A 14,328-nucleotide genomic window follows, 5' to 3' on the forward strand; every position below is an offset into this window, starting at 1 on the left:
GTGAAACGTGCAAACGCGGGAGAAACGAAGAGGGAACGGGAGTTGGTGGAGAGGGGGTACTGTTGCAGCGAGGCAAAGGGCGCTAGAAATCTGGGGCGGGGATAGATCCGGGGGCTTTTGCGCTGTGCACGCGACCTTGAATGCCAGCCAGCCTAGACCTTGCCACGGCTCTTTCGCTCGGTTTGCTTAGTCCAGAGACCGCCTCGCTGGTAGATACTGTTGTTTCGAGCGGCGGCCTAAATCCGATATCTCGTTTCCTCCTTCTTCTTGCCTCACCTATCCCACAACCTGCGAGCCGCACGAGCGTGCCGATTACGTAAAAGATGAGAACTCGAATTATCGCCGCCTGGATCTCGGATTATTTTGTTTGGTTCTACTCTACGGGCGGTCGATGCAATTATTTCTGGAATATATATGTATATATATACGTGATGTCATTGAGAACGTATCGGTGGATACGCGAGAGAGAGAGAGAAAGATTCTAGGAATTTCTGGTTTCGCGAATTCTTAACCGCGTACGCGATGTACGCGTTACGCTGTAGAAATTTTTCAACGTTTGCACGCCCGAGAAACGGACTATAGGTTTTCAAATTGGAGCGTTACCGTCTGTCTACCAATACCGTATCTCGTATATCGGTATAATAGAGACATATTTTCGATGTTGGTACTCGTAGTTTTTTCATCGAGTTGTAGCTCCACGTTGGAAGAAACCAACCTAAGAGCCAGTCTAGCCACTGTTCGGTTAGTTAATTATCTTGCGTTTGGTACGTAAGGTTAGTCGAACACAGAGATCTAGAGACAGGACTCGTTAAACGTTAAAATATACATGTCTCCCGTACAAACATTCCGAATGGTTTTTAAACAGGGATTACTTTACATACGTATACTTGCTTAAAGGTGAAGCGATCTTAAGGGCTTTTGTCAGAAATAGCCAACGTGCCAGTCTTATATCGACTGTGTAAACTTAGCAAAGCTATCGTCGAAGAACAAATCCAAATAGAAAACATTTTCTGACCACCTACGCGCATTCGTAGCCGGACGACGCATTTACATTTTAATGACATCTTGTGCTCTCGTTTGGATTTTCAAAGGAGGCGTTCTTGAGAAAAGAAAATATTTTCCGATTCGATGCCATGCGCGGAGATAGCGCTCGGCCGTCTAGTTCGATTTAGTTACGTTTGTATTTGCAATGTCCTAAAACTAGCATCTAGTTGGAATATGGCGAACGAGGTTTCACGATCTTCTTGCTCGCTGGAGCGATCGTGCTGGGTGGGATCATAACGGACCTTTGCCACGACCGCGCCTAGAATCCAATGGATCCAACATAACTTCGCCGCTTATCCACCTGCCTTTTTATGTTTTTGCCAAATTGTACGGCTCTCGAGATCGCGGCGGCATCTATCTTAAGAATCGTGAGACGTTTCTATCACGTGACTACAATTACACCGATTTTGTACTATATAGGAATAGTACCGATCACATGACCCACCGGTGTACGTTGACTTTCAACTGTCAAAAGGTTGAAACGATTAGAATTTCAGCAATGTTTTGGACACAGATATGCGATAATTGTCGCAAATATGATAAAATACGACTCGAGTCGCTTCTAAGAACCAGGTACGTGTTATCATAATCTTTATTTTCACGAGTAAATTAATTTCCTAGATTTTAAGACAGGAAGAAAGAGAAGGTAAGAAATTAATCCCTGCGTACAAATTGGAACGATTATTTTTATGAACTGCACGTAATATAATTATGAAATATGTCTTCGATGTGTTAATGAATATTTGTTATAATAATGACCTGTATAACATCATAGTATTAAATATTAATAATGTTAGAAGCAACAACGTAGAATGCGCATTTTTTTATTAATATATTTATGGCATGAAACGTAATGTAAAAAAGAAAGAACTCAATGGTTCTTTAATTTTTAACTAAACTTAAGTTTATTATAAATTTTGTACATTTAAGGAGTATGAAAAATAATTAATATAAAACAATTTTAAAACAAAATTATTGTAACTTTCATCCGACAGAGGTCACAGTGACTCACTATAATACTATAATATTATAGTTTATACTTTTATAAGTTAATCAGTATCTATGTATTGTCCGTTCACCTTAAAGTGAATATAAACAGTATTATTTATTTGAATTTCTGATCAGAATGCCATTGGTCCGCTGTGTCGATACAGTCGTACAGCTAGGAGTGTAACATAATAGGTTCTAAAATACAATGAATCGAAACATGGAAATAAATAACAAACGATTGAAAAATTGGTGGCAAAATTTTCATCAAGAAATAGTTAAAAATACTAATAATGCTACAGTAGTGTATAAATAGTAATTATAATAAACATTTATTCGGCGAATATCCTCTTGTAAATACATTCCTGTCGTAGTCACATGATCTGTTTACCTGCGCTCTATCTTCAAGCTTATCAGACGGAAAGTAAATACTGTTGAATATTCAATTAAATAAAGTGTATATTTCATTAATTTTTATATTAAGGACGTATAGTGCATATTTCATTGTATGTAGTAATTGATGTAGCGTAAAAAATATTTTATCGTAGGTAATAATCGGTGATTAAAGCATATGGGTATTGACACATCGTGTGCCGGCCCTGAGAAACAATTGAAACGAGTGATGTGATGTTAAATAGTGAATTGACTTACAATAGTGATTGTTTAAAATTCGTGACCGTTTAGTTCGTTAGTAACGCTGTATAAAATGTCTGTTTCACGAAATGATAATAATTACACGTGTAATTACAATTTTCCTTCGACAAAACTTCGTAACGTTTTTTGTACAGAGTGTAAACATCAATTTTTTTTTCAAGGTAGCTTTATTTGAATTATTATTTTATAAAACTTCTCTACATTTTTGTTTATAAATATATACATTTTACTTTATTTAGTTGTATATCGTTATACTTTTAAAGCGCAAGTTACTTCAATATTATAGAGGTTAGAATCGAATTTCGAGGTTGCAGAAGTTTATATCTTTTTTATCTCTTTTGCATTAGACGTATTTTTCATGAATTTGCAAAATATTGTGTATTTTGGGAGAGACGTTTAAGAAAGCTTCTTAATACGTTTGTTTCAGAATGTGTTCCTTTACGTGGGATAGTTCCTTTATTATTGGAATGTGGACACATTATATGCGATAGATGTGCCAAATTAAATTTTAATAAACCTTGTTCTGTATGTAATATGGTTTCACATTGCGAAGAGGATCAAAAAGTTTCTTTTCCTGTTAATATGTATGCATTGGGACTAATGGTTGTGTCTCATAATCGTCCAGTTGGTATAGACGATTCAGATATTTGTTTTTCTAAATCGATTAATTCCAAGTTGAAGAAACAATATATACAAGGTCTGTATATATCGGGAAATGATAAAGTATTTTGAGTTACTTTAGAAAATGAAAGTAAGTAATTTCTGTATACTTCCAGGTTTTTGTTATGAATGTGGGATTCAAGCAGCAGTAAAGTGTCTACAGTGTGTTGTTCTTTATTGCTTTATTTGCTATTCCAAGGTATATTTTTTATTAAAATCTAGCTATCCATTATTAATTACATACATTGTTTTTAATTTTATTAATAATGTAACATATAATAAAAATAAATGTATTATGTTTTGTAAAAATCGTACAAAGACATTTAATATAGTATATAAAATTAAAAAGTTACGACAAGTAAAAATGTACCTGTATATTTTATCAGATCCATGGAAGAGCATTACAAAATCATACAAAAGTTATATTAAGCGAGAGTGATACTGAAAATTCCTTTATGTTGCACAGTACTTGTTCAGAGCAGTGCAAAGAATTATTAGGATATTATTGCGAAGACTGTAAAATAGGTGGATGTTCTCACTGTATCTTACGCTTACATAGGAATCATAATTATTTACCTATAATAAACAAGGTTTGTATGTTTGGTTAAAAATGGGTCATATTATACCAGGAGATTAATATATTTTTACCTTTTTTTTTTTCAGAATCAGAAGCTGCTTCCCAAATTTCATACGGTGTCCAAATGCGTTACGGAGTGTCTCCAGAGGATTCGTCACGCCCAAAAGGTAAGTTTTAGTTTGACTTTATATCTTTGTTATAAAAATTGGTTTTATTATATCGCATATACAGTCATAAGATATATATTACAAAACGATAAATAAATAAATTTATTTACTACTTGGAACAATATATTAAGTATTACTTTAGAATCAAAGAATGTACGAATCGTAACATATAGTTTTGTATACATACAAATTATTGACCATGAAAGCTAGAAAATGTTTATCATTGAGTACAGTGTGCTGTATATGTGATATCCCTAAAAGAGTAAAACGATCTGTGTAATGCATGTGTAAGCACAGACATTTTCTATAAAATAGTAGAGTATATCTTGTTATAAATAATTATACAGTACAAATATGACTAGAGGAAAAGAAAATACTTATTGACATTATCAATTATTTCATACTTGTTTGTTTCTGGCATTTCTAACTGCTTTGTATGTGCCCGAATAATTAAATTAGACATCGTAGTTATATATTTCAATGAAACCGGATAATTTGATTTCCTTTAACGTAGAGATCTTGCGTAAAATTTTCCTTACAGTACGTTAAATATAAAATCACATAAAGCTACGATATATATATATTGCACATTTTTAAGTTTCACAAAATCCGTTTGCTTCCAACGACGTGGTAAACACAACCTACAATTGTTGCTATTTATAACAAATAATGGCAACGAGGCATGTCTAATACGAGCTAGGCTTAAATAAGCGAGATTATAATAATTTAACTACAATCTATCCATTGATTATTCGTCTTCTTTTTGTGTCTGCGGTTTGTCCTTGAGCTTCTCCTTTTCCTCTTTCTTCATTTTCTCCCTTAGTTTCTCTTCCATCTCCTTGAATTTGATCTCCAAGTACCGATCTACTTCCGGACCAGTGAAATCCTCGGGGAACTTTGGCATTATCGGCAAGATGTATTTGTAAAGACGTTCGTTCAGCACGTATAATTGCGTTGTCGTTTCGCATTTAACGTTGAACCACCAATCGCACGTGAGCGCCACTTGGCTGAATATGGTGCCATTTGGGCACAAAAACGATGATTTGCCGCCGTTGAGGTCGCAGTAGTGCCATACCTGCGCAATAAAAATTATTATCGCTAAAAAATCACAAAGACAGTGTACGTGCAATGTTACGAAACTTTACCTGGCATCCGGTGTCCGGGTCACCGAAGAATCCTTTGTAACGTTGTTGTTTGCAACTGAAGTTCGTGAACGGTATACTGGAATAAGCTGGATAGTCAACGTTAGCCTCACCTCGCGTGGCACCGTACTTCTGCGACGTCTGCGTGACGGTTTGCTGAGTGGTTGGAATCTTTTTAGGTAACGTGTAACTGTGAATCGAATTTTCCGTGGTAGATTGAGGCGGTGAGTATCGTTCCTGTTGCAGTACGTCGTCGCTCAGGTCTTCCACGATCTCGTAAGAATGACCGGTGGTGGTCTCGCTAATATGAGGTCTGATCGTCGGTAGAAACGCCTCTTTCTCCTTAGTCGTGACGTCCTGGACGATTGGGATGTAATATTCCACCACCTTGTTATTGTTTACGCTATCGGTTACGTAATTCGGTTGACCGAGTGGTTTCGGTTCGATTTCATCCTCGTACGTTGTTTTGTATCGTTCGGGATCGTCGGTTAGGTACAACGGGTTCGGTGTCGCTTGAAATCGCGTCTCCGTGATTACCTTCGGTCGCGTTTGCGGCCTCGGCTTGAAATTCGGTACCTTCTGCGTGTGTCTCGATGGCGGTGATATCAACGGTGTCAAGGGTGGTGCTTGGATCTGCGGTATCTCCTCCTTCTTGGTGTTGTGGAGTATGTTCAGTATTTCCACGAGCGTTTTCAAACTGACGTCGATGTTGTCCGTGTTCAACATCTCTGGCAAACGTTCACTCAGGTGAAGGCTCTCGACTATCTGGTTCAAGTTCACGTTCGTGTTTCGAGGTGGCTGATGTGGGATCGTAGGTGATGGTTGTTTTCCAGGGACAGGCTCGAGGAATTGCACGCTAGGGTATCCGGGTTGTGGAAGGTATCTGTGCCCTTGAAACTCTTTAACCGGATAGTTGATCGGGGGATTACTGGTTGGTCGAACACCGTAATCCAACGCGTAGTCGTCACGAACGCTGGTGTGAACTGGTTTAACCAATTGTTTTCTAGGCAGGTGATCTCTGCCATTTGTCGTGTAAGGTCGTAATGGTCTCACGTTTGCGTAGTACCTGTTCTCCTTGCTCGCCGACTGGCTGGGTGCTGTAGAGATTTCTGGATACGCTTTCTGTTCTTGGTACGTTTGATAGGGCACACGATCGTCGTAGGTCTTCGAACCGTATCTCACCGGCATGAAGTAATCGTTATCGCTTCCAAGACTGTGAGGATCGAATTGCACGGACGGGACGAATCTTTCTTGATTTTGTACGTTCGTGCGATGATTGTTTCCTTTTCTGGGCCCGTGGTAGGTCCTGGCCAATGATTGTTGATTCTGTTGTCTCGTCACCGGACTGCTTTGAAACTCTTTCGTTGCCGTGCTTTGCGACACTGGGCTTTGTCCGTTAACGTAGTTATTAGCGACGTAGAACGTCATGTAGGGTATCAGTCTCCTATACCTCTCTTTGAACTCGTCCAGTGTCATGTTTAGTAACGATTCGTCATCTTCCTCTTCCACTGCAACCTGTGTCGTGTTCTTATCGGACGAGGATGCTGCACAGTTCCTCATGGACAACACTGTAACGGGAAATAAACTCGAGTTAGTTATTCGTGAACACGTGTGCTCGATAGGATTAACACTATTAACACCATTGATATCTATGGACAAACTTTGCGCCTTGAATTTTCCATTGTTCGATTTCAATTTCGTAAATTCAATGTTTATAACGCACGATCAAACTCGGTTAACCCTCTACTTGAGGAATAACTGTATGTAGTTTTGCGAAAAAAAAAATGTTACGAAGTATTCATTCAAATATTTGAAAAGAAGGTGAAGGTACTCAAAGGCGAACAATTTTATTCTTTCAGGATTCGATCGTTTTTCTAGATTTATTCTTTGCACTTTTGTATTTTTCATTTTAATATTCCCACGATTTCAACGAACGTAATTGTATTCGATCTCCGTTCCTTCTGTCGATATTACGCAATATGTACTCTGGTATCTGCAATGAAACTATCGGATATACAGTAATGCTCGCTTAAATTTAACCCCATAACGGGCGTATCGACTATTGTGTCTTCGCTTGTGTTCGGAGTTTGTACCGATCCATAAGCCTCCGTTATCGGTCTTCGCTTATCGCGATACTTTCTCAGTCGACGCAAGATTGGTTCACGTTCTGTTTATGAGATCTGTATAATACGATGGCCAAGTTCTTAGAATAATTTAGACTCTGCACAGAGCTTACCGTTTGAGACACTTTGATGAAACGTAATTTAGTTCTATCGGTCGTAATCGTGGCACCAAGTCGAGACATTAGAGTTTGCAAATACTAGGTGCGAAAGTAACGAATTCTCGGATTCTGGGGACAAGTTTAGCGACGCGGTAATGGATGTTTAAGCAACTGCAGATGCTGTGGGTGAGCACAAAGAACAATTGTGTATTATCGCCGGTCGCTGGGGACGGGGAGTAGAAATTTGTACCGAGCCTGAGGAGTTTGTGTCGTTTAGTCTCTGACCACTGTCATTAATCGTAAGGGACAGAGATAGTCTGGAAAGAGACCAACGCCATGTTCAACTAGTGATGGGATTTGGAACGTTTCGGATGTGTCTTGGGAGTCTTGAAAGCTTTGAAAGCCATGATGAAAGTCTTGAAAGTCTCGAAAGTCATGAAAGTCTTGAAAGTTCTGATCATTTTGAAATTTTGGAGAGTTTCGATCAATTTTGGAAGCTCAATAAAAATTCAGTATTTTCTAAGTATCTATGCAAGCGATATTATTGATATAAAATAGTAAAACAAATCTGGAAAATTGGAACTATGAGTATCGTTCGTTTTGTGGTGTGCATATGTTACAAATTATGAATATTGATATTTTGGTAATGAGAAAAGATACCGTAGAAAAGGGTTCTCAACGAATTGAATGAAATTTGAAAAAATTTTTTGAAATTGCCCTTGGTCGAAACGATTCGAAGCGTTCCAAATCATTTTGACTAATTTTCCATCACTGCGTAGAACGGTGTTTCGTGTTTCCTGTCTACCTCTTGAGAAACAAATGAAAAAGAGCGGTCATTAACCGCATTGGACGCGTGTCAGCAGTTAACGACTTTGTATCAAGGTAACGAAGGTGGGGTGAGAGAAGCTCTCTAAGCTCCGGAGCTTAGCTTGTGCAGGTCTGGGTTAAGTAAATCGGGGGTTGGCGTTGAAATTATCGCGGAGCAGGTAGCGATTTTATTCCAGGAATTATCTCGAGCTCGAGTCTCGAGGCCCACGACAAGGAGAGAGAATAAACATAGCGAAAGTAAGCGAGAAAGAAATAGTGCCAGGAGTAAGGATGACCGAGCTCGAGTATTTCAAAGGAACTCTGCGCGCATTACGACTGTATCGAAATATCAAAATAAACATTTTCAATTCTTCCATTTTATCTTTGTAACAATGGTATCGGTGGATCGGTGAGCTTCTTTCGAACAAAATGAGCCCAAACACGAAGCGAATCGGACGAACTTCGTTCGTAACGAATTTAAATATCTCGAATATCAAAAAATAACGAAATAATAAAATTTCTGCAATGTATGTCGTGTTTGGACTCATTTTAATCGGGAAAACCTCAGCGACCCGTCGACGCGATTATTACGAAGATAAAGCGAAAAATGTAGATATTAAAATTTTTGTAATTTTTGTAATTTTTCTACGATGTTTCTTTGTAGTTCTCGAGCTCGATGGTCCACGTTGACACATTATTTCTCTCTCGTTTATTCTCGCCATATTTATTCACTGTTCTTATTTATTGGATCAGATTACATTCAGCTTGAGACATTGAGTAGCGGGGGATCGATAAGGATGGGTTATCGAAGTTTAGGTGAGACAATTCTATTAAAATTTAACCCTTCTGATTCGTCGGACGTGCACCGTACGACTCCACGTGCGATTGACACGATGCAATTTAAAACGGATTGATAAACGAGGAGAAAATAAATTCGAACTGCATTCTGATTTGTCGTTCGAACTCTTATCGCAACTTCAAACGAACAAATCGTCTCGTGGCTTAGGTCAGCTCGGAGAACGACAGTAGAAAGGGTTGATCTCTTTTACATCTTCGTATTTAAGAAATTAAGCAAGAAAGTACACGTATAGAGTACAAGAATTTATAACGAAATAATTTTTATACAAAGTATTGTACGTATTATAGGTTTGATACAAACTTAAAAATTCATAAGTGCAAAGCAGGACGTTAAAATTTCTCGTTGTGTCAGAAGATTTAGGTCTATGTTGAACTCTTCCTTTGTGTTCTCAGTAATTAGAAAAACACATTCTGTCCTGTATTATTTATTTCTGGTTATCGTTTGTTCAAAATCATTGAATCCGTTCGATACGGTTCGCGCGATGTTTCATCTGCACTTGTTCGAATAAGATTTAGGGAAGAGGATGTATTTAAAATAAATAATCTGGAAAAAGAGTTTCCCCCAAACCGAACGGTTCACGAATCGATTGATCTCGATATAGATCGCTCCTCCATTCATGGTTGGTTTTGATACCAACGGATACTGTCTGGGTAATATACGGCCGAATGGTTTAACGCGGCAGAGATGGTGGAAACGGCAGGAGATCGGTGACTTGATAAATGTACCGCGAGTTCCTCTAAATTCAAGTGTTTTCGAACCTCGCATAACGCTCTCGGTAAAGACACACAGACAGACAGACGGACAGATAAAGAGGAACGTACCGTAATCAACGGTATCTAAATATTACGAGCTCTCCCCGTGTTAGCCTCGAGGCAGGTAGGTGGATGTTTCTCCTTAAACCGTGGTGGATACGTTACCTAATCGGCCTTTTAAAAAATCACCGGCGTGCATCGTTATAGACTCGTTGCCGGGGCGCTTCTTCCCCCTTCTCGATCTCAATCTGTTCCCACTTGCCGGATACGTGCGAAGTAATGCGTGCGCTGCACTCCGCCCGGTGAAATTAAATTAGAAGGAAAATATTCGGAGAGCCGTCCAGCGCTTTTGCACGTGCGTCGAGATAGCAAGAATAAAGGCACCCAGGGTGTGTGCGGGTGTGCACGGGTGTGCGCGGGTGTGCGCGCGTGTCCACGCACACGTGTCAACCTCGCGCGTGTATGCATGCACTCGTGCAGGATATATTCGCTCTGGCACGTTCGAGTGCCGCAACCACTAAAAACGTACCAATCCTCCGACTCTACCCTCTGGCTTCAACCCCTCGACCCTACGCGTACGATCCACGACTACCTTTTCCCGTTATTCTCGTTTTCCTCGATCGTGCAGGACGGCTCAATCTTCTCGACGTTCGCTAGACGAAACGCCAGCCGGCTCTATCGAATTTACTTCGATCTCGACGCGCCTCGCTAATTATAGCGCGTTCGCGCACCGCGAGCCATGTTTTCTTTTCATCGGAGTTCTTTCGAAACCGTTCTCCTGTTCGCTCACGGGATTATTAGTTCCGTTTTATTCCGATCCGATCAACGACGAGAGTGTTTCGCTCAGAAGGGAGCATTTGACGCGAGTTTTTGACAAATTCGATCTTTCCAACGGGATTGTTTTTTTTTTTATTAGTTTTATTCCTTTTGTTTCGATACGGTCATCGACGAGAGTGTCTTGCTTGGAAGGGAGTATTTAACCATCTCGAACACGATTTTTTGACAAATTTGATCTTTCGAATGGGATTTTTTTTAATTTTTACTCCGATTCGATCAATGATGAAAGTGTCTTGCTCAGAAGGGAGCATTTAACCATCTCGAACGCGATTTTTTGACAAATTCGATCCTTTGAATGGGACCGATCTGGGGATTTTTTACGGGTAATATCCAGTACGATTAATGTTTACCTTAGACGGGGTGAGAAATTATTTTTATAGTTTTGTAATTTGTTTTTCGAGGAAAGTGCAGTGTCTGCAGTATGCAACCCTTTTGCTTTGTATGCTCGAGCACTGTACATGTATATCGGAGTGCTGCTCAAACGTAAGTTTGATCGTTTATTCGAGAGGAAATGCTAGTCCTTTGGGACAATAGCAACGATACGAATGTATCATCGGTTTACGCGTACATATGAATAGAAATATAAATATAGAAATATAGAAATTTGGTCATTCTCCGTATCGCAATATCGCAGTATTGTAATTGTTCGATTCGCAGAGGAAAGTCGTTTAAAATAATTTAAATATAGAAATTTTAACCTTTTTCCACGTTGCAATAGTATCGTGATTGTTGAACACACCGAGGTGTGTCAATAGACACGCGGTAAATAATAATTAACGTAGCTTTGGATTTTTCAAGAGTACGGAATTCGATGGTAGGAAAATGTCAGCATTGTACCGAAACGGAACGACATATAGAATACCTTGGACAAGAGATTACAATAATTCCGTGTAATCTCTGCTAATCCCTTGCTTTCACACCGCAGAGCGGTGAACGAACGCAGGGTAGATAATTCACACTATCGAAATAGAAAATCGACATTTTGCTCTGGAAAGACTTGATTTACGGGCCAATATTGCGTAAGCATTTTTCATTCGATTTAATCGGTTAAGACTGTAAATTTTTTAATTTCCACGATATCCAATTTCATGGTTCTCTCTCTTTTTTCGTTCACTGTCTATACGTTTGCAAAAGTACCCTGGATACTTCAACGACGTATTCGAGGTGTGGGCGAATTAGAGTATAAAAGTTCAACAGTGGAGATGTTTTTAAAGTGACGAGAAACACGGATAAACCGAGAACTTTAACACGTTCACGATTCATATGTGGGTCAAGACAGTTTCGACGCGACAAACATCGCCCGTACGTGTAAACTGAAAGCTTTTTCTAAAAATCCAGAACGTAGCTTTATCTCAGGAATGATGATGGTTTTCCTTCGGAAAGGGATCGATTGTATTTACCTCTACGAGAATCGATAAATAATATTTTCACGAAAGACTCTCCACAGTCGACCGAAACGAAAATGGTAAAACACAGATGCATCTCGATGATACTAATCCACATTGTTCGAAAAAGAAACGACGGTATTTATCTCAATGAAAACGAATAAGATTTCGCGTTCACTCGAGTGTATTCACCTTTACAAATGTAGATTTCGAACGTGTTAAAAGCTCAAGTCATGAAATTATATTTCCAGAGAAAAACTCTCCACGATCGACTGAAACGAACACGGTAAAACCTAGATGCATCTCAATGATGCTAATGCACATTATTGGGAAGAGAAACGACGCAATATTTATCTCGATGAAAACGGATAAGATTCCGCGCCCACTCGAATGGTATTCGCGTTTCTAACCACAGACCCTGTTAACAGCTTACTCTTCCTCTGTTTCGTAGCAATGGTCGTAAAATGATATTCTCGCGAAGCACCCTCCAGGGTCGATTCCTCCCCCTGAAACAACAAAAAAAAAAAAAAGAAACCCCTCCAACTTCCCCGAATACACCCATACCGTGGAATTTTCGTTGCATTTTGTCGAACGCAGTCTTCGTCTGTTTCGATTCGTCAGAGTTCGTTATGCGGCGACACGGTGGGAACGTGTGTGGGTGGATATAAACCCGCCGCCTCGCTAGACTCGCCATGAATTTTTATAAACCGATTATTTAGTGGCGATGTAACAAAGTGCGGAGCGGCATCATTCGAGAGAAAGCTCGACGGTATCCGAGCGTGGCACATCAAAGGGACGAGCGCGCTGGCCGTATCTCTCCTCCACACAGATATACACCGTCCCCGACCTGGAAATCCAATTCGATTCTGCATGAAATGAGTCTGGAAACTCTTCGTGTAGCGCGCGCCGCTTTATTAATCCTGTCAGTACGGGACGTGATTGAAAAATCCGCAAAGCGCGTGTGCCGCGACCTCTAAGAGGTTCTCGCCCTGGAAATTTACAAAGCACCGGGGCTCGTGTGTCCGTATCTGCATAAAGATGTGCACGATCCTTCGGGCTAACTGGACCCGGAGTTCTCTCTCACGAGCTTTGCACTTCCATTTCGCGAAAATTTGATTCCTGAAGTGACCGAGTCGTGGTGGCGTTTAGACCAGGCACGCCACATGGAGCAGTGAAACGATGCACACGTTCGCTCGTGGATACATCGGTTCGCTTATTTTGCGAGAAACGATTAACCAATCGACATCGACGATCGTCACCGAGACCTTTAGGACAGGTTGGATCCGCGTTAGGTTTGATTGAACGTGGTTCGTTGAGAATACTGTTCACTCGTTGGCACATCTAAGGACGTCCAAGAGGTTCAGAGCAGTTGGATCTGGATTAACTGTTTGGAGAACTCGAGAGGAGATCCTCAGTCGTCTAATTCAGTGTACTATTTTCAATCCGGGGAAACTTCGTGGTTTGGAATTCGAATTGGAATTGAAATATTACGTTCTTGTAGAGTGTGAATGTATGTGTGCGAAGTATTATATATAGAAATGTTCCATTCTGGATGAATTTTACCACTTGAAGAATTTTCTCGTGGCGTCGGTTTCTGGTTGCAAAGAACTGTAAAGGGTTAACCCCTTGTCTTACGATTCAAGTTTGCAACGATTCAAGTTTGCAACGATTCAAGGTTGCAATTCGTACCGTCGTCGTGAACGATAAATTTTCTTTTCGAAGATGTTATACAGGGGTTTCTTTGTAATATTTTTAAGAAAATATATCTGAACCGTACGAAAGTGGATAAGATTCACTCGTGGTTCTCATCTCGTACGATATTGTACGCGAAGGGGTTAAATTTAGATCGGTTGGTGTTCATTGGTATTGGCAACCGCCTGAGGGATGATCGGAGTAGTTAGGCATGCAGTTTGGTATGGTAGAATCGGGTTTATACGAAGCTTGTTTATCTATTGGCATCGACAGTTGTTTAAGAGGCTCACCGTATAACCGAATTAGGTCCGAATTTGTTGTCATTGGTATTAGCAACTGTTCGGTATCTTCGTTATCGGAATACTGTTTATTTGTCCATTGATGTCGATAATAGATCAATTAGGTTTGGATTAGGATCGAGTTGGTACTTATTGCTATTAGCAATCGTTCGAAACAGGAGTTAGATACGCGTTATGTTACGATAGAATATAATTGCTCAAGATTCTCGGAGTAGTTAGAATTGAATTAGAATTTTTCTAGTCGG

General features: G+C 39.8%; 2 protein-coding genes across 5 annotated transcripts in view; one reads left to right on the top strand and one right to left on the bottom strand.

Moving 5' to 3' along the window:
• The first annotated feature begins 274 nt into the window (after positions 1-274).
• Positions 275-14,328, top strand: part of Qin (tudor domain-containing protein qin) — a 347,962-nt gene continuing 333,908 nt past the window's right edge. The window contains exons 1-5 of one of the 4 annotated variants that reach the window (XM_076316481.1): positions 275-1,617; positions 3,113-3,382; positions 3,462-3,544; positions 3,732-3,935; positions 4,009-4,089. In XM_076316481.1, the coding sequence (XP_076172596.1) occupies positions 3,220-3,382; positions 3,462-3,544; positions 3,732-3,935; positions 4,009-4,089 (531 nt within the window). In that variant the 5' untranslated portion in view covers positions 275-1,617; positions 3,113-3,219. Of the gene's footprint in view, positions 1,618-2,660; positions 2,847-3,112; positions 3,437-3,461; positions 3,545-3,731; positions 3,936-4,008; positions 4,090-14,328 lie in introns of those variants that run through there. The other 3 variants (XM_076316479.1, XM_076316480.1, XM_076316482.1) reach the window with 3 other exon arrangements.
• LOC143149266 (uncharacterized) overlaps positions 4,308-14,328 on the bottom strand; it is a 77,962-nt gene continuing 67,941 nt past the window's right edge. Inside the window, exons 2-3 of the mRNA XM_076316483.1 lie at positions 5,235-6,799; positions 4,308-5,164 (exon numbers count right to left, since the gene is read on the bottom strand). Of these exons, the coding sequence (XP_076172598.1) occupies positions 4,838-5,164; positions 5,235-6,799 (1,892 nt within the window). The 3' untranslated portion in view covers positions 4,308-4,837. The remainder of the gene's footprint in view (positions 5,165-5,234; positions 6,800-14,328) is intronic.

The sequence above is a fragment of the Ptiloglossa arizonensis genome, chromosome 7 (assembly GCF_051014685.1).
Source record: "Ptiloglossa arizonensis isolate GNS036 chromosome 7, iyPtiAriz1_principal, whole genome shotgun sequence".
In the NCBI taxonomy this organism is placed as follows: Eukaryota; Metazoa; Arthropoda; class Insecta; order Hymenoptera; family Colletidae; genus Ptiloglossa; species Ptiloglossa arizonensis.